This window comes from Triticum urartu, chromosome 5A (assembly GCF_056163025.1).
Source record: "Triticum urartu cultivar PI428250 chromosome 5A, HENAU_Tu73, whole genome shotgun sequence".
In the NCBI taxonomy this organism is placed as follows: Eukaryota; Viridiplantae; Streptophyta; class Magnoliopsida; order Poales; family Poaceae; genus Triticum; species Triticum urartu.
The window spans coordinates 529,920,715-529,936,485 of record NC_141877.1 but is presented as its reverse complement, the minus strand read 5'-3'; the positions used below and the strand labels follow the sequence as shown (position 1 = coordinate 529,936,485).

Genomic DNA, 15,771 nt, shown 5'->3' with positions numbered 1-15,771 from the left:
CGTTGATTTCTAGAGTCCCTATGGTCTACAGCCAATAGATTCTTCTAGTATTCATCTTTCTTTCTTAACTGCTTCCATTATGCATCACATCAACAGTTAAGAAAGAAAGATGAATATATTTAGGAACAGAGGGAGTAGTTCTTTTTCGTTACATGTTCTATAAGTATTTTTGTGTGAGTTAAAACAAACCCCAACTTTATCAAAAGGCAAAAGAAATTTCCTATGGATGCCCAGAAGTCAAAATAATAGTTTTGAAGTCTTGTTTGTTCAGTTTAGGTCTTCTGGATCAAGCATGGCAAGTATATTTCATTAATCCCCAGTAATCATTTAGGATAATGTTTTCTAGGCTATGCAGTACTCAAATAACTACATAGTATCCTTTCATCTGAATGAACAAGTGGATATTCTGTACCTAGTAAATCAACTTGTCTTTTCATCTAAATGAAGACAAGTGGATATTCTGTATCCAGTAGATCAACTTGCATATGTAGACGACGTTTATAAGTTTAGATGAGGTTTCAACTTTCATAAGTTTTGAATTACTTTCAGTTGACTCAAAATGAAATAAGAGAAATGAGCTCTGAAGAGTAAAATTCGTTTTTCTGTTAATTTAGTTGGCTTCGGTTGTTCTTGCTAAGGGTAAGTTCAGTTTGCAGTTATAGCGTCTACTTCATACCTCAGAGATTATGCTATTCAACTCCAATTCTGAGCCTTGTGCCCCTTCCTTCCAAAAATCTACTCCTTACGTAGTTTAGAGATGATCTTTAATGTGGATGATGACAAAAACAATGGTTAGCTGTGCTGAATGCTTGATCAAGAAATAGGAAGAAATAGGCATCCAATAGCAATAGCAGAGAGATAAAATCTGGCTTAGCAAACAATTCCAAGAGTTGTCAGCAGATGCTATATCCTCTACTTGTTCCTGAAGGAAGGGAAAAGAACTATTCCATGCACATAACAACATTTTGAGGAGCTTTATTTGGACAAATTGGACATATGGGTAATGAATCTCGACTTGAGGAGCTTTATTTGTCAAAATAACAACATGCCGCGTATAGATGCTAAATGCATTCTATGAGATTGACCATACGGAGGCTTAAGGGCTAGTGGAATAGAATGGTAGCTGAGGAGCAAATGCATGATCAAATGGCCCTGTGGTCTCGCGATATGTTGCTCGTGGTGGAGGTGGCCACAAGCGCAATGGCCGACTTGTGCTCTTTTGCACTAGTGGTGGAGGCGCCGGGAGGTGCAATGGCCACGCTAGCCTCTTTTGCACCTCCGGCGAGGCAGAGGCAAGCGCAACGGTCATGTCATGCTCTCGTGGTGGAGGTGGTGTCAAGGGCATTGATTGCACCATGCTCTTTTGCGTTGGTGGTGGAGGCGGCGCGCGCAATGATTCCATCCCGCTCACCAGTCCTACCGGCGGAGGTGGTGGCCTTGGCACCGACGAGATCCTAGCACGGGATGGGTCCGGCGCCGGAGGTATTTTGCCCTGTCGTTTCACCGGCACACCAACTTTCGGCGCTTTTTTTTTGGCTGCATACCTAGCGCACTAATCTGCGATGACATGTTTGTTGAGGCTGACAGGGCGGCCAAGATGGCTAGGACGAAGAGGAGTTACGTTTCATCTTTGCTAACTAAATGCTTGTTTTCAAGGATATATATCTCGTGAGCTCAGCTTATAGTGAAAAGAAAATGGTGGCTGGCCGTTGACCCGCAACTTGTTTGGAAACTAGCTAGTGCAAACTTGGGTGGTTGACTTGACTTGCACCTGCTTGGCATGCAGTCCGGTGACACGGTAACACCTCCTAGATGAGATGTCACACATGGCTCTTGTCTGGCATCCAATGTGTCCTTCGGAATGAATAACACGTACTGTATAAGTTGTTTCTTTAAGGTTTTTCTGGGTATAACAAACGATGGCCGAACTATGCTCTTGTGCGTCGGTGGTGGTGGAGGAGGAGGAGGCGGCGGCAAGCACAATGGCCCTGCTACGCTCTTCGGCACTGGTGGTGGAGGCGACACAAAGCGCAATGGCCATGCTACGCTTGTGCGCTGGCGGTGTTGTGGGCACTGGCTACACTCTGCTCTTCTGCGCTGGTGGTGATGAGCACAATGGTTGTATTCCGCTCTTGTGTGCTGGCTGCGCCTGCTCCAACACACCAGACATCTAATTTACCCAACAGAGTTTGCTTCGTCAGCGCCACAGCTAGCCGAGAGGGTTGGATGCAGCAGCTCAATACGCCCCGGCATCCAGCTTGTCAAGTGCTGCTGGCCGAGACTCACTCCTGCATAGCGGAGACGGCAGTCCGGAAGAGGCATACTACCAAGGTGGTTGATTGGGGGGGATTCATTAACTGGCAATTGGTGTCTTGGGGCAAGCTGATGAGTGATGAACCTCCTCCAGAGGCCATATGATAGGTGTAACTCCACTCTTTTGTCATTTGCTCCAGCTTAATTTTAGTCCGGTTGCCCTGTGAAAAATGTCCAAAGCTGCATGATATGATGACATTGAGCTCAGTGGCACAAGCTATGTTCGAGGAAGACGATGCCATCATCATCAGCAAACAAGGAGGCACGCGCGCACTAGGGAATGTAATGTGCAAATTGCTGATGCTCGAGAGTGCCCCATGTTTGCTGCAAGACATAAGGCAGGAACAAGTATGAATGATCAGTATATATGTTGCAGAGAAGGTATCAACTGGAATTTACTAGTAACATAACAAACTCAAAATTATGATTTCCTTGATATATATAGCTAGTACATGGAACTAGCACATGCCATTTCATACCCATAACCAACACATACAAACAATTTTCGCAAACACAATTCAGACAAAAGGCTCATCTCATAAGAAAATTTTGCTTGCAAAACAGTTCTTATTATCCCCGAATTACAACAAAGTAAAAAGGCCCTCTCTATCTCTGACACTTCTGCTTCACCGCCATTGATAAAAGAAATTGCAAGATTGTGACTGCTGAGACAAGAGAGGAGGGAGTTTCTCTTGTGCCCGCTAGACCAGCGTCCACAACACTCTCCAGTAGCCTTGGTTTGTGAATCCTCCTGAGATGTAAAAGAATAGTTCAGTGTTAAGTAAGGGATTCAAGTATTTATATGAATAAACCGTAAAAGGCTATAGATAAAAAAGATAGAAAGGCTTAGCATCCACACAAGCAATGGAAATGAAATAACATCTGTTACACCAACGACGTCTCATTATCATAGTGGTTAGCATCAAAAGTACTAGTGTTTAGACAACACTTAAGTGAAGACAACTTTCCAGCCTCAAATAATAGCAATGCAGCACCTAATTTCCTTGTGCTATCATATTATCTGCGCTAATGACAAACAACAGGGAGCACAACCTACTAAATACTGCATCCTCATTCCTCATACTAAGTTACACAAATCAGACATGAGTATGCATGCCTACTGTATCAAGACCTAGAATCAAGCCATTGTTGTATAACAAATAGTAAATGAATCGAAAGCAGTTGTTGAAAATTGCCCAATGTGGAATGAATGGCAGTTTATCACAACTATATGTTTGAAGAAACTTTACCAGGATCTTCAAGCACGGGTTTGCCTGTTGCACACCAAAGAAGAAGGCCACGCCATGAGGTAGGGATGAGCACGGCTTGCACGTGCATCATCAAGGAGATTGTTAAGCTCTGCTGTTTCCAGACATAGGGATAGGAGGGACTCTGCTTGCGCACCATACTTAATAGACAGGTACACAAAGCCATCGATAACCACCTCAACCTGAACTCTCGCATCATCCTCTGTTGAAGACTTGGTGGCATCAACAAATTTTTACTCAGTGGAAAAGTATCTTCAAGCATCCATTTCTCAACACCGTCATCATCTGCTCTCCAAACCCAAACAATAAGCATTCCTTTCTTTGCACCAGAGTCATCTGCGCCAACCATACAGAGCTTCCCATCCTTGGTGTGACCAAACCTAGATTGCATATAGTATCTCTCTCTCACTAACGGCGGCAAATCCACTCTAGAGAATTGTAGTGTCGTGGTGTTGAAAGCGACTACAGAGGCTCGAGTTGTCTGTTTCCAATAAATGAATCCTTTCATTGGCATACCAGGGTAAAAATGGCGAATGTCATCATCATCCTCAGGTTGTGGCGGCGGCGGGGTCTCGACCCACGGCAAAACCTGCCACTTCCTAGTGGTTGTTGAGAAGACAGCGATGTATGCCTCCACATGTGGTAACTGTGGGCGATGGTGTTGGACACAGACCATACGAAACACCCCCTGGTCCTCTTCCGAGAAGATAATGTGGAACTCAAGGAAGGAGGAGCGGGAGATCTCAATGGGCGGCCAGGGGATGAGATCAAGTGTTAGCGTCAGGGGGTTGTAGGCAACGATCTGAGCAGTGATCTGATTGATGAGTACAAGGTAGGGTCCATAGAAGCTCTCTAGATCCCACTCGAGAGAGGAACCGATGTCTTCCGAGAGGCGGGTGAGCGAGAGATCAGAGCCGCGAACGGCGGCGGACATGTCGGGGTCGGAGCAGTTGCGGAGGGGGGCAAAGTGAGGGACGATGGTGTAGATAGATTGAATGAAGAAGCCAAGGAGTTCGGGCGGGTGGAGCGCTTGAAAGCAGCGGCGGAAGGCGGGGGACGAACAGATAGCTTGGAGGAAGGTGCGGCAGGCGAGGGCCACTCTGACGAGGCTCGGGAGGGATGGGAGGCGGAGGAAGATCTCGCAAAGGAGGTCATCACCAAGAGCGGTAATGGTGGTGAGAGTCGGTGGCAGGTGTTTCATCAGATATGGTGTCCCTAGTTCGGAAGTCATGGCTGTCGAGTTCGAGCTCGAACAACGACGATGCATTTTAGTTTTTAGAATGAAACAGCATTGACAAGGGAGGGGGGAAAGGAAGAAGTTGTTTTGTTTGGCACCAACAGTTTGATTTACAAGGGAATGGTATCAATAGTTATCGAATATTAATATGGATGCGAATCATATTGATATTGTGCCGATCACGAATATGGAAAGGATAAATATTGAATACGGTACGGTAATAAATATTTCATTAGACATTGCGTAGAAAAGAACAACATAAATAATGTTTGCACAATATGGAGACAACTGGAAAACTGCTAAGTTAGGATATCATTTACAATTATTTATTTCATTCTATTATAAGCATGCCATGCTTAAACCGATATTGACCTCTCACATATGAGCCCCAATGTCAATGTAATTATGTTGGATACACGTTGAGTGAAGCCAGTTCACAATATGTTGTGCGGAAAGATAAGCAGATGGCAGCTATCCAAGAACTATCTAAGATACTATCCAGTCAAATATCGGTCAGTGCCAAATACCATATCTATATATGCAACCAAAAATCAGAATCTGAATAGAAATCATATTATAGTAACTGATTTTCTTGCCACAGAATGTCTGAAGGCTATAGCTTGTATTGTCGGTTGGGAGATATCCATACCATACCAGTTTTGCCCCTGTCGCTAGGTCGTTTCATCCCAATCGCACCTACACAAAGGTCATCTTGAACCTCACCCTTACTGTGACACAGTTGAACAAGGTAAGGGTTAGGAGGTGGAAGGGCCAACGATGTCGGAGGAAAGACTGATACTCCCTTAAACTTAGAAGGATGACTCAACCTGAAGTGGACCCATGGTGGCAGCGGAGCGGTTGAGGCAAAGCACAGTCGGCCGCACAAGTGCGAGAAGATTAGTGGCGACAGTGTTTGCAACGCCACTGTCCAGGACATTAGAGTAGGAGCCAGCGATGGTTGTGGTGTGGTTGAGCCTCATACGCCCATCCACCTGTTGCCTCATGATTCACCCCCCGCAAAAAAAAAGGGTGAAGAGCGGCAATGGTTGTCTACAGGAAAGTAAAAGAGAGAGAGAGAGGGAGAGCAGAGAAACAACTATCAGATTGGATGTCTACAGGGTGGTTGTATCCCAACTCCACGGATCAAAAAGCCATGGCTGGAACTTTGACGCCTTCTGTGTACCATGAAAACAGAATGTATATTTTCAGTGCAAAGCAATATTTTTGTCGATAGCACCCGTGCTGACTTCCTCAATCTTAATTTTCCACAACTCTGGTCGCAGTACGCATTCTGTCAGTGTGCTGTGACTCGTGTTTTTAAAGAAAAGAAAAAAGTCAAAGCAGAAGGAAAATCTGGGAGAAAAATATGTGACGCAAGAAATCAAGGGGGCACAGGCCACAAATCTAAGGGCTCTCACCAGCGGCAGTTCTACGCCCATGTACGGAGGGCGTTGCATGCTCTCCAGCGCCATGGCCATCCTCATTCAGAGCCAAAGTCCTCACAGGTTCCATCAACATATTAATGATATCCTAATCATGTAAGGGTTGCGGCTGAGGCGATCATGGCACAGAGGATTTCAGTTGCAGAGCATGTACCTCAGCAGTCAGCAGCAATGGTGACCAGAGAGCTCCCGCGTACAATTTGGGCTCACCCACATATTCAAGGAGAATCACACCTCGTCGCGAAGCAGCAATCGACCATAGATCCCCTTTTTCTTCAGGAGTCACATACCTCCTTTTAGAAATAATAGCAAAAAATGTTTGTTTAGTCAAACATCATATGTGAGCTAAGAAAATATTTGCTGCTGAAGTTTGAGTGCATCTAGAAAGAAAACAGTGTCTGCAAAAGAGGCCTCAAGGTGAACACAAAATTGGCCACATGCGAACACTGGAATAGCTTCTTATCTCCTTTTTTTTCTGTGACTGGGAACACTAGAATAGCTGATGGTCCACCAAGAAGAAAAATGGAGAAAGAAACTATGAACTGGAAATCAAAGGCTCGAAGCAATGAAGAGCAGATCCCGAAGCAGCTAGAGAGCAAGAAAAATACTGCAGTAGAAGAATGTATGGTCGGTGAATCCTGGAATCAACGAAAACTGTGATAAATGACTAGACGTTTTCTTACTCACTTTCATGTATCTCCACATCAACAGGTCAACAGCATGAAAAATAAAGAGAGAAGTCCATATTACAACCCTGAACTACCACCAAAGTCTAAGATACAACCCTGAACTCCAAAGCCGTCTAAAAATCAACCCCGAACTCTGAAAACCGGACAAAAACCAACCCTGGCATGGTTTTGACTCTGTTTTGACTGGTTTTGACCATTGACTGCCTAGTCAGCAGTCCAGTCAGCAATCCCAGTCAGCCTAGTCAGATAAATAAAAAAGATCATCTCTCCCAGCCAGTCACTTGTGGGACCCACAAAAAATAAAAATAAAAATCTCTCCTCAACCCAGCCCTGGGCAGAGGAGGGCAGCAGTGGAGACCAATGCACGGACGCTGGTGGAGCTCCGGCGAGGTGGCAGCGCAAGGCGGCGGCCGGAGGTGCTCTTGCGTGTGTGCTCTTGCAACTGAGTTCCTTAATGGAAAAGTGAGTTGAGTCAAATGATAAAAATACTGGATTGATAAGAATATAAATAGTGGACCCATGATAGACAACTACTCAAGATAAGAATAAAAGGGCCTGAAACTCAATCCACAGCAAGATAGCGTAAATTCCATGGCTTGCCCTCTAGCTAAACAGGAAACAAAAACATGACCTTTTCACAGCATCAAAAACTAAAGTACCAACGCATTTGTATAAAAGCTCATCTCATGAGAAAAAGTACACCATGATCACTCCAAACAGGCTAGTTCTCAACCGGCAAAGGTTTGGTCATAGACAAGATATCAACAACTTCCACTCATGCATTTCCCGTCAACTATCTTTCTTCCTTTTTCCTAAAGCTAACAAAGTCGACACTTATTCTCAATATAAGATCGCACAAGGTTGTCAGTTATGCATCATATGTAGTGATTTTGCTTGCCAGAGTTGTTATCATCCTCAATACAAAGTAAAAAGACCTCTACCTCCATGACTATTGCTTCATCGTCGTCAATCAAATTTGTGTGATTGCGGCGCTGTGACAAGAGCAGAGGGAGTTTCTTCTGTGCCCAAAGAACCAGCATCTTCTACACTGCATCCAGTAATCTTGGTTTGTCAATCCTCCTAAGGCACAAAAGGATATTTGAGCGTAAGTAAAGGATTCAAGTTTTTGACAAACAAACCGTGCAATGCTATAGAGTATAGATTCCAACGAGACAAGTTTAGCATCCACAAGAGTAAATGAAAATGAAATAAGATTCGTTACACCAATGTCATCTTATATGATGTGCCCAAATGGCAAATGATAGGGAGCATGACAAGCACTCTATATCCTTGTGCTACCATAAAATCTGCACAAACACATGCTAAACATTGCAACCTCCTACTAATATAAAATCTGCAATTTAACTTATGTACTATGAGTTACGTGAAGCAGACATGATAGTCTGCTACTTTATCAAGAATTGGAAACAAGCAATTGATGTCTAAGCAATAAATAAAAATAGTTGGCCAAAATTGTAAAATGTGTAATTAATGGAAGATTATCAAGACTATATAATAATCCAATGCTCGCAAGTAACTTAACAAAATCTAAGGAGCAAACGTCTGAAAATACTTTACCGGGGTCTTCAAGCACGGGCTCACCTTGTTGCATACCAAAGAAGGAGGCCATGACATAATGTAGGGATAAGCAGGGCTTGCATATGTATCATCAAAGAGCGTGTTTAGCTCTGCTGTTTCCAGGCAGAAGGATATGAGGGACTCGGCATAATCATCATACTTAATAGACAGGTACACAAAGCCATCGATAACGGCCTCAATCTGCACCGTGGTATCATCCTCTGTTAAATACTTGTCGGCGTCAATAAATGTACTGAGTGGAAAAGTATCTTCCAGCATCCATTTCTCAACACCGTCATCATCAGCTCCCCAAACATGAACAACAAGCGTTCCTATATTTGCGTCGGAGTCATCTGCCGTAACCATGCAGAGCTTCCCACCCTTGGTCTGACCAAGCTTGAACAGCGTAGGGTCTATCTTTCCCAAGAAATGCGGCAAATTCACTCTAGAGAACTGCTGTGTCACGTTGTCGAGAACAAGTAGATAGGCTTTACTCTTGTGTTTCCAGTAAACGAATCCACTCATCTGCATACCAGGGCAAAAGCCGAACCAGTCGTCCCCGTCGTCATCCACAGGCTGTGGTGGAGCCGGCCATGGCAAAACCTGCCACTCCCTAGTGGCCGGTGAGAAGACAGCAACACACACCGGCACCTTCGAGATGTTCCGAAATTGGACACAAGCCATTCGGAACACCCGCTGGTCCTCCTCGGAGAAGAGGATATGGAACTCAAGGACTTCCATGCGGATCTCCTTGGGCCGCTGTGGCTGGGGGAACAGACCCTTGCTGAGGATCTCCCTGAGCGGCTGGGGGAAGAGATGCAGTGCCTGCGTGAGGGGGTTGTAGGCAGCGATCTGTTCGGTGACATTGTTGGCGAGGCCGAGGTAGCCGTCGTGGCAGCACTTCAGCTCCCAGCCGGGGGTGGAATCGCTGTCTTCAGGGAGGCGGAAGAGGAAGAAATCGGAACCGCTGACGGCGGCGGTGAGGTCGGGGTCGGAGCTTCTGCGGACGGGGACGAAGGGAGGGATGGCTTCGCGGCCGGTTTCACGGAAGAAGCCAAGGAGCTGCGGATGGTGGAGCGCCCGGAATCGGCGGCGGAAGGCGCGGGACGAACGGACGGCGTGGAGGAAGGTGCGGCAGGCGAGGGCGGCGCGAACGAGGCTCGGGAGGGAGGGAAGGAGGAGGAAGATCTCGCAAAGGAGGTCGTCGCCGATATCGGTAATGGTGGTGGGTGCCCTCGGTGGGCATTTCGCCGGCGGCGGTTGCCCGAGGTCGGAGGCCATGGCGGCGGAGAAGATGAGGACGAGGGGGGCTGCGTGTCCCAGTTCACTCGACCGCGATGGGCAACAGTTGGGCCTGGACTACGGTATAATAGCCTGGGCCTGGGATGGGCTGTATTTTCTGTGGGCCAGCATCCAACCATTGCAGTCTGTCTTCACCTAAAAAAAAGTTGTCTCTTCGCACCGCTGCCAAGCGGAGTGTAGGATCAGTAAGAAGGGGAAGAGGGAGGTGGCGATTACCACCGGCAGCCGCCATGAGAAGAGGAGGAGGCACGTGGGGCATGTGTTGACCTGAGCTGGGCACTGGGAGTGCATAGGGAGGATAGTGTTGCAATTCTTAAAAAAAATTGTTTTTTCTGCCATGAAGTTCAAATGTATTGAAACGTATAAAAAATTAAAATGATAAACTTTGTTACATGAGTTGTTGGCACGATTGAGACAATTTTGATGGTTGCATATTTTGGAAAATTACAAACTAAATTTGGTGATTTGTAATTCAAGTAATTATATTATGTAACTTTTAAACTAATACGTCTTTCCATGAAGAGGCATCGTCTCACCCAAGGGGTGTATCTTTCCATGAAGAGACGTTGTTCACCAACTAATGTGTCGTTCCAGGAAGATATATTTTTCACCAAGACAATGGTCTTTCGAACCAAAGGGTGTGACTATTCACAGGCACCAACTGTCATCTTTCAGCTAAGGAACGTGTCTTTCCATGGAGAGACATCATTTTAAAAAAGGTGATGGGTATTAACCAAAGGATATGAATGTTTGTATGCTCCAACTTTCAAGATTTAACGGACTTGATTGATCCTCTTTTTGGCAAAAGGCCTTGATTAATACTTGATATATAACTAGCAAAAATGCCCGTGCATTGCAAGGGGAGAATACAAGGTGCGAGAATTAGGCTGGTGGCATAGATATTTTATTGGTGCAATACTTATCATGTATTTTTTTTACCATTAAATCACTCTTCTTTCTTAATTACAATATACCATGAATAATATTTGCTCTCCTCCGTAGCTCAAAAATAAATGGTTCAAAAAGCTTTAGTGATTTAGTTCGGGAAATTAGCCAAAAAAGTTAATAGTACTCCCTCTGTTACCTTACATTCTGGTGGTTCAAATTAAACTACCAAAACATCATATATTTAGGAATGAAGGGAGTACTTCTGAAATTATGTATAGAAAAACCTGCACCCTTGTTAACATGTTTGTTACCTCAACTGAATTGTTTTCAGCACGGATCAACTCATAATCTTACTTGTACGTTAAAATGATGCTTATAAACCGAGATAATTTTTTAGAGCAGGTAAAAAGAATGTACATGGACTGCCAGTAGCATAATTGATGGTTACATGAAACATCTAAAAATTTAAGAATCAAACATGATCTAAGGAAGTGAGACACATCTGCAAGTATTTAATAATAAAATCCATATGAAAGATGACCTCCATTCATTGAAAATTTGCGAGTTCCACTCCTTTGCTTCAATAGTAACGGCCACTTAGTCCAGCACACCCCCTTTGTCATAGATCAGTAGAAGGCAAAAATGGATACACATCTATATGGGCCTACTCCTATCATAGTTTATACATAGCAACAAATTGAGATTACATATGGCTATACAATAAGATTCCTTTGCATCATCGTGTTCTTACTTTGAAATATGGTAGCAGCAAATTGAAAGATTCTAATGTGTTAGTTTTGGCACAACGGGCTTCGGTCTCCTTGACATCCATCTGCAAGCAATTTTTGAATCATCTCTGGTACACACCATGCGCATAGTTAGCGTGATTATAGCATTGTAGGCAACAAAAAGGAATCCATATGTAATCTGAATCTTCACTGAACGTTTTAGGTTTGACCATCCAAGACCTCGATCACACAAAATTTGACAGCTCAAACTTTTACCCTTACCAGTTTTCCATCTTCCATGGCAAATCCACCACATACTTGGCTTCACATTGAGGTGGTTCACTACCTTCATCTCACACGACTTGTCACACTACATATCCACGAACCAATCCAGTTAATGTTTGACGACTGAAAAAAATTTAGAGTAAATCGACAGATGCATGAATAAATCAATCGATGCGTTGCAACGGGAGAAAAAAAACATCACAAACACGCCACCAAGCTCTAGCACCTTCGCCTACGACATGGCAATCAAGCATACTCAACGCCCATGCAATGGGCCCCACAATGATCTTGCACCCTTGCGGCTCAACCGGCGACGTCGGCGGCGGGTCAAGGCAGCAGCAGAGCAGGCGCGACACGGATGCCACGAGCTGCTCAGCCACCTTTCCTCAAAATACAACACAATAGCAAAGGGAACTTGGCTAGAGATGCACTTGAACACTTAGCTGCAATAGAGATGATTAAAACTTTGAAGAATACAAATTTGGATGTCCGTTACAGTGGGAGATGCAGTGTATATGACGGTGGAAACGGGCAAGGAAAAAAATAGCAAATGATTAAATGTGTTTTTACCTTCTGACAACATCATTTTGCCCTACATCACATATAGTAATGATGTCACAAGCATGCTCTTGACGAGAACCATTCACATGTGCTAGCGACCTGAAGAGGATGGAGAAAAGAAGGGCAGAAGAGGGAGGCTTGTATCTATCAAGACACCAACATATACTTCAAGCTTTGTCAAGATACCAATAAGAGTAAAATCACTTGAAGCTAATACGCAACCTTATAGCAATATACTGCACTGAGTATATCCACTATCATCTCGTCCAGCTGTTCAGGTGAAGTGAGTGCCAGTAGAACATGACCTACGGACCACAAGAGTTCCAAAGCACCATTAATCAGAACATGTACAAAGAAACAAAGGAGTAATCAACAGCCAAAAATAGGCTAAATTACGAACCTTAGAATCAGGTCATGGAGTTCAAGGGGAAACTCCTCCACACCCTCCTGGCAGGAGTTGAGCACGACCGCGGACTCATCGGGGTCGTCGAAGCTGCAGAACCTGCTGCTGCTGCTCGACGTCAACCTGCTGTCCCTTGCAAAGTATTATTCTGAACACGCTGTGGAACGCCCATCTGAATTTCCATGACGGCACCAAACTAAATGTAAGTAATATTGTTGTAGGAAATACAGAAGTACTCCAAGAGTGCTCTGTTCATCTGATGGACTGTGTGTGTGCCAAGAGCCATGCCAAGCTGCACATTTAGTATGCATAGGACCTTGATTTCTATGCCACCGCGTCGCAAAGACTGCAAGCTGCATATAAAAGAAATTGCATTTTTCCTGTCCTGAGATTGGAGTCAAGATCTGGATCAAAATTACATTGTCATATTTTTCTATAACTGAAGCTAGATTAAGTACACTGCCTGCTACCGCGGGCTATAAAGAAAATTGCCCAATGTCACATATCATACGAAGATTAGTTCATCAATGTAGGACCGGCCGAATATCGGTGTATCATAGGAATCATGTGGTGCCTTGGGGCTCATGCAGGGGTGTTGAGAGTTAACCCTTCAGCAAAACAGAGAAGATGGCGATAGGAAGAGAATAGTTGGCAAATTCGACTCCTTTCCTGAACCCGATGGCTACATGGAAGGTAATTTCCTTTTCTAGCAGCTGGTTGTACAGCTATACTAAAACCATTTGAATTGGCTTCCGTGTAAGTTTAACATGTTACTTGAACAACAAGATTAAAATAGCCTATTGTTTAAGGTTCTAGAGAAGGTTGAACAGCAACGATGCAACATAAACCCAACTATTTCATGAGCACAGTTAGTCTATGTAAGTTAAGCCACACATCCTGATACATTAACAGGCAGTGGAAACAGGCAAAAGTGTCCAAAGTTGTTGTCTACTTCGAGCTACTTGCTACCCACCATTGATTGATGAATAAATCATTTTCTTACCGCGTGCAAGATGGTCCAGGTGTTTCATCATCTTTGCTTGCAACGTAGAAGATGCTCCTGGTCCAGGCCGGTGATCGGGGCAGAGGGTGATGGAGTCAACTCATGGACATGGGCTGGGGAGGCCAATCAGCCCGCCAAAGGCTCCCATGAACACTCTGGCTGCACAAGAACACAGTTATACACACGTCAATGTGCAGAACATCATATTAAAATCTGTACAAAAGAACAACCAAAATTGCACAAACATCACGCACCAAGTTTGAAGACACACTGCACAGGACTTTGGGCTCAAGCGTTGAAACCAAACTTTAATATTGCAACTCAAGAAAAGGGAAACTGTGAGCAGATAAAGGAGCATTTACCAGCTCTTCCTATGGACGGGAACTGACTAAGAGATCTTGAAAAGGTGAGATGTCTGAAGAAATTAAGTATGCCGATGATGCATCTGGAGCCCCTAATTAAGGTGAGGTTAGTTACAGACCTCCACTCCAATTTTACCCAGCGCCGCTCGTCCGCAGCCACCGGACGCAGATCCCCCTAGAATTCATTTTTTGCTCTTTGTGTGGTGTATACAGTCAAACTAACTAACATATGCGTTCAATAGTGATTAGAAGATACTTTCAGTCAGTTAGATGGATAAAGATCAAGCTTGGCGCCATAAAAATTGAGAGGTGAACTGAATATGCATGTTATCCTTCATTAATCACTCATATGATCGCTAGATCATCAATCCACCAGTACATGATTCAGGAAAGAAATCTTCCCTTTTCACAACAAAGATAGCACACTACCCACTTCCTTCTTTGTACAATGTACTGTATGTAGTAGTACAAAGCCTATACCCCTTCATTAATCACTCACACTCTCTCACTCACTTTCTATTGTCCTCATTCTCTCTTTTCTGTACCATTCTCTTGACTGATACATAGCAGCACGAACTGAATTTCATCGCTGGATCACACAACGTATCACACATTCAAACTGACCGTGTAAGATTTGTCACACAAGATCATCAAGAAGAGTCTCCCTCAATTGCACATACAGGCACAAAAAAGAAGTGGAATTCAGAAATTAATCAGGTAGATGTAGTACCTGAACCTCCTGTAGGATTTGGGGGAGTTTGTCAGCGAGCCAGGCGTCCAAGTCCTCGTGCGACGACGGAGAGGATGCACAGGATCACGACGGGCGCCATGGTGGAGGTCATGGCGGGTTTGGCGCCGCCGGATCGGGTAGAGGAGGTGGAGGGCGCGCGGATACGGGAGGGAGGCGCCGGATCTGGCCGGTGGAGGTCCCGTGGCGGCATTCGAACCTCCAAGGTGAGCTCGAGGACTGGGCATCCGTGGCGCTGGTGCTGAGCTCCTGGAGAGAAGGAGAGACAGGAGATTAGAGAGAGAGAGAGGGAGAGAGAGAGAGAGAGAAAGAGAGAAGGCAGGGGAGCGGCGGCATGACCTGGGTGGTCGCCGGCAGCGGCGCCGGTCGCCGGACGACGCGCGAGGGAGGCCGGGGAGGAGGAGCTCGGGGTCGGCGCTCTGCGGGCGTTGGTGGCGGCGGCGGCGGCGGCGGCGCTCGGACCTGGGCGGGCCAGATCTGGGCTCGAAACGTTTTTTCACTTTAAAAAGGATCGTGGGTAAATTTCACAGAAACAGGGGGACTTTTTTGCAAAAACGCCGACGACGGACGACCAGAAGCAATTGCTGGTCTATTAGTATATAAAGGTAAAGATTAAGTAACGGTTCTTTGTAGCGTGATGTGGCTTAACATGTATGCTATATTAGGGGTCAGTTTTAGAATAAACTAATATAAAGCCCCCGCTTTGTTGCAATATTATTATATGTTCTGTAAATTTGTTTTCAACTTTTATAAATTTATTGCATTTTTAATCAACGAGCTGTGAAGTTTAGATATCATTGAAGTGCATAAACAAATTGAATGGTGCGCTACATTATTTTTGGCATAGTTAATTCAATTTCACCATTCAAATAAAATTAATTACCAAGGGAGATGTCTCTCCACGAAAAATTACCTTTTTACCAAGGGACATGTCTTTACATAAAGAGACATCATTCTTTCACCA

The 15,771-nt window shown here is 44.7% G+C and overlaps 1 protein-coding gene and 1 long non-coding RNA gene across 21 annotated transcripts; both read right to left on the bottom strand.

Annotated features, from left to right (window-relative positions):
- Window positions 1-2,707: 2,707 nt before the first annotated feature.
- Window positions 2,708-10,042, bottom strand: LOC125510278 (uncharacterized). Of its 10 annotated transcripts, none has more exons than XR_015602587.1 (4): window positions 8,552-10,041; window positions 7,891-7,997; window positions 6,237-6,553; window positions 2,708-3,064 (listed from the first exon to the last, which is right to left on the bottom strand). XR_015602587.1 is itself a non-coding variant. In XM_087521508.1 (3 exons), exons 1-2 carry the CDS (start codon window positions 9,806-9,808, stop codon window positions 7,920-7,922), a joined length of 1,335 nt encoding a protein of 444 aa, XP_087377634.1. In that variant the 5' UTR covers window positions 9,809-10,042; the 3' UTR covers window positions 2,708-3,064; window positions 7,891-7,919. The 10 variants fall into 10 exon arrangements, 5 of the variants coding, with proteins under 5 accessions (XP_087377634.1, XP_087377632.1, XP_087377633.1 ...); XR_015602586.1 differs by having other exon boundaries at window positions 6,415-6,553; XR_015602585.1 differs by lacking the exon at window positions 2,708-3,064 and adding an exon at window positions 4,668-5,546 and having other exon boundaries at window positions 5,646-6,553.
- Window positions 10,043-11,228: 1,186 nt separating this feature from the next.
- On the bottom strand, window positions 11,229-15,300 carry LOC125510277 (uncharacterized). Of its 11 annotated transcripts, XR_015602584.1 has the most exons (6): window positions 14,790-15,300; window positions 13,698-13,856; window positions 12,692-13,047; window positions 11,957-12,596; window positions 11,728-11,815; window positions 11,229-11,573 (listed from the first exon to the last, which is right to left on the bottom strand). It is a non-coding gene; the product is annotated as an uncharacterized LOC125510277 (long non-coding RNA). The 11 variants fall into 11 exon arrangements; XR_007284540.2 differs by having other exon boundaries at window positions 11,728-12,596; XR_007284543.2 differs by having other exon boundaries at window positions 11,229-11,549; window positions 11,728-12,596.
- Between the last annotated feature and the right edge of the window lie 471 nt (window positions 15,301-15,771).

Bases quoted from the DNA above. Each gene is read 5' to 3' on its own strand.
- LOC125510278 (XM_087521508.1), bottom strand. From the start codon at position 9,808: ATGGCCTCCGACCTCGGGCAACCGCCGCCGGCGAAATGCCCACCGAGG. The intron at 7,998-8,551 runs GTGAGCCCGTGC...TACTGGATGCAG, and splicing joins CTTCTTTGGTATGCAACAAG to TGTAGAAGATGCTGGTTCTT.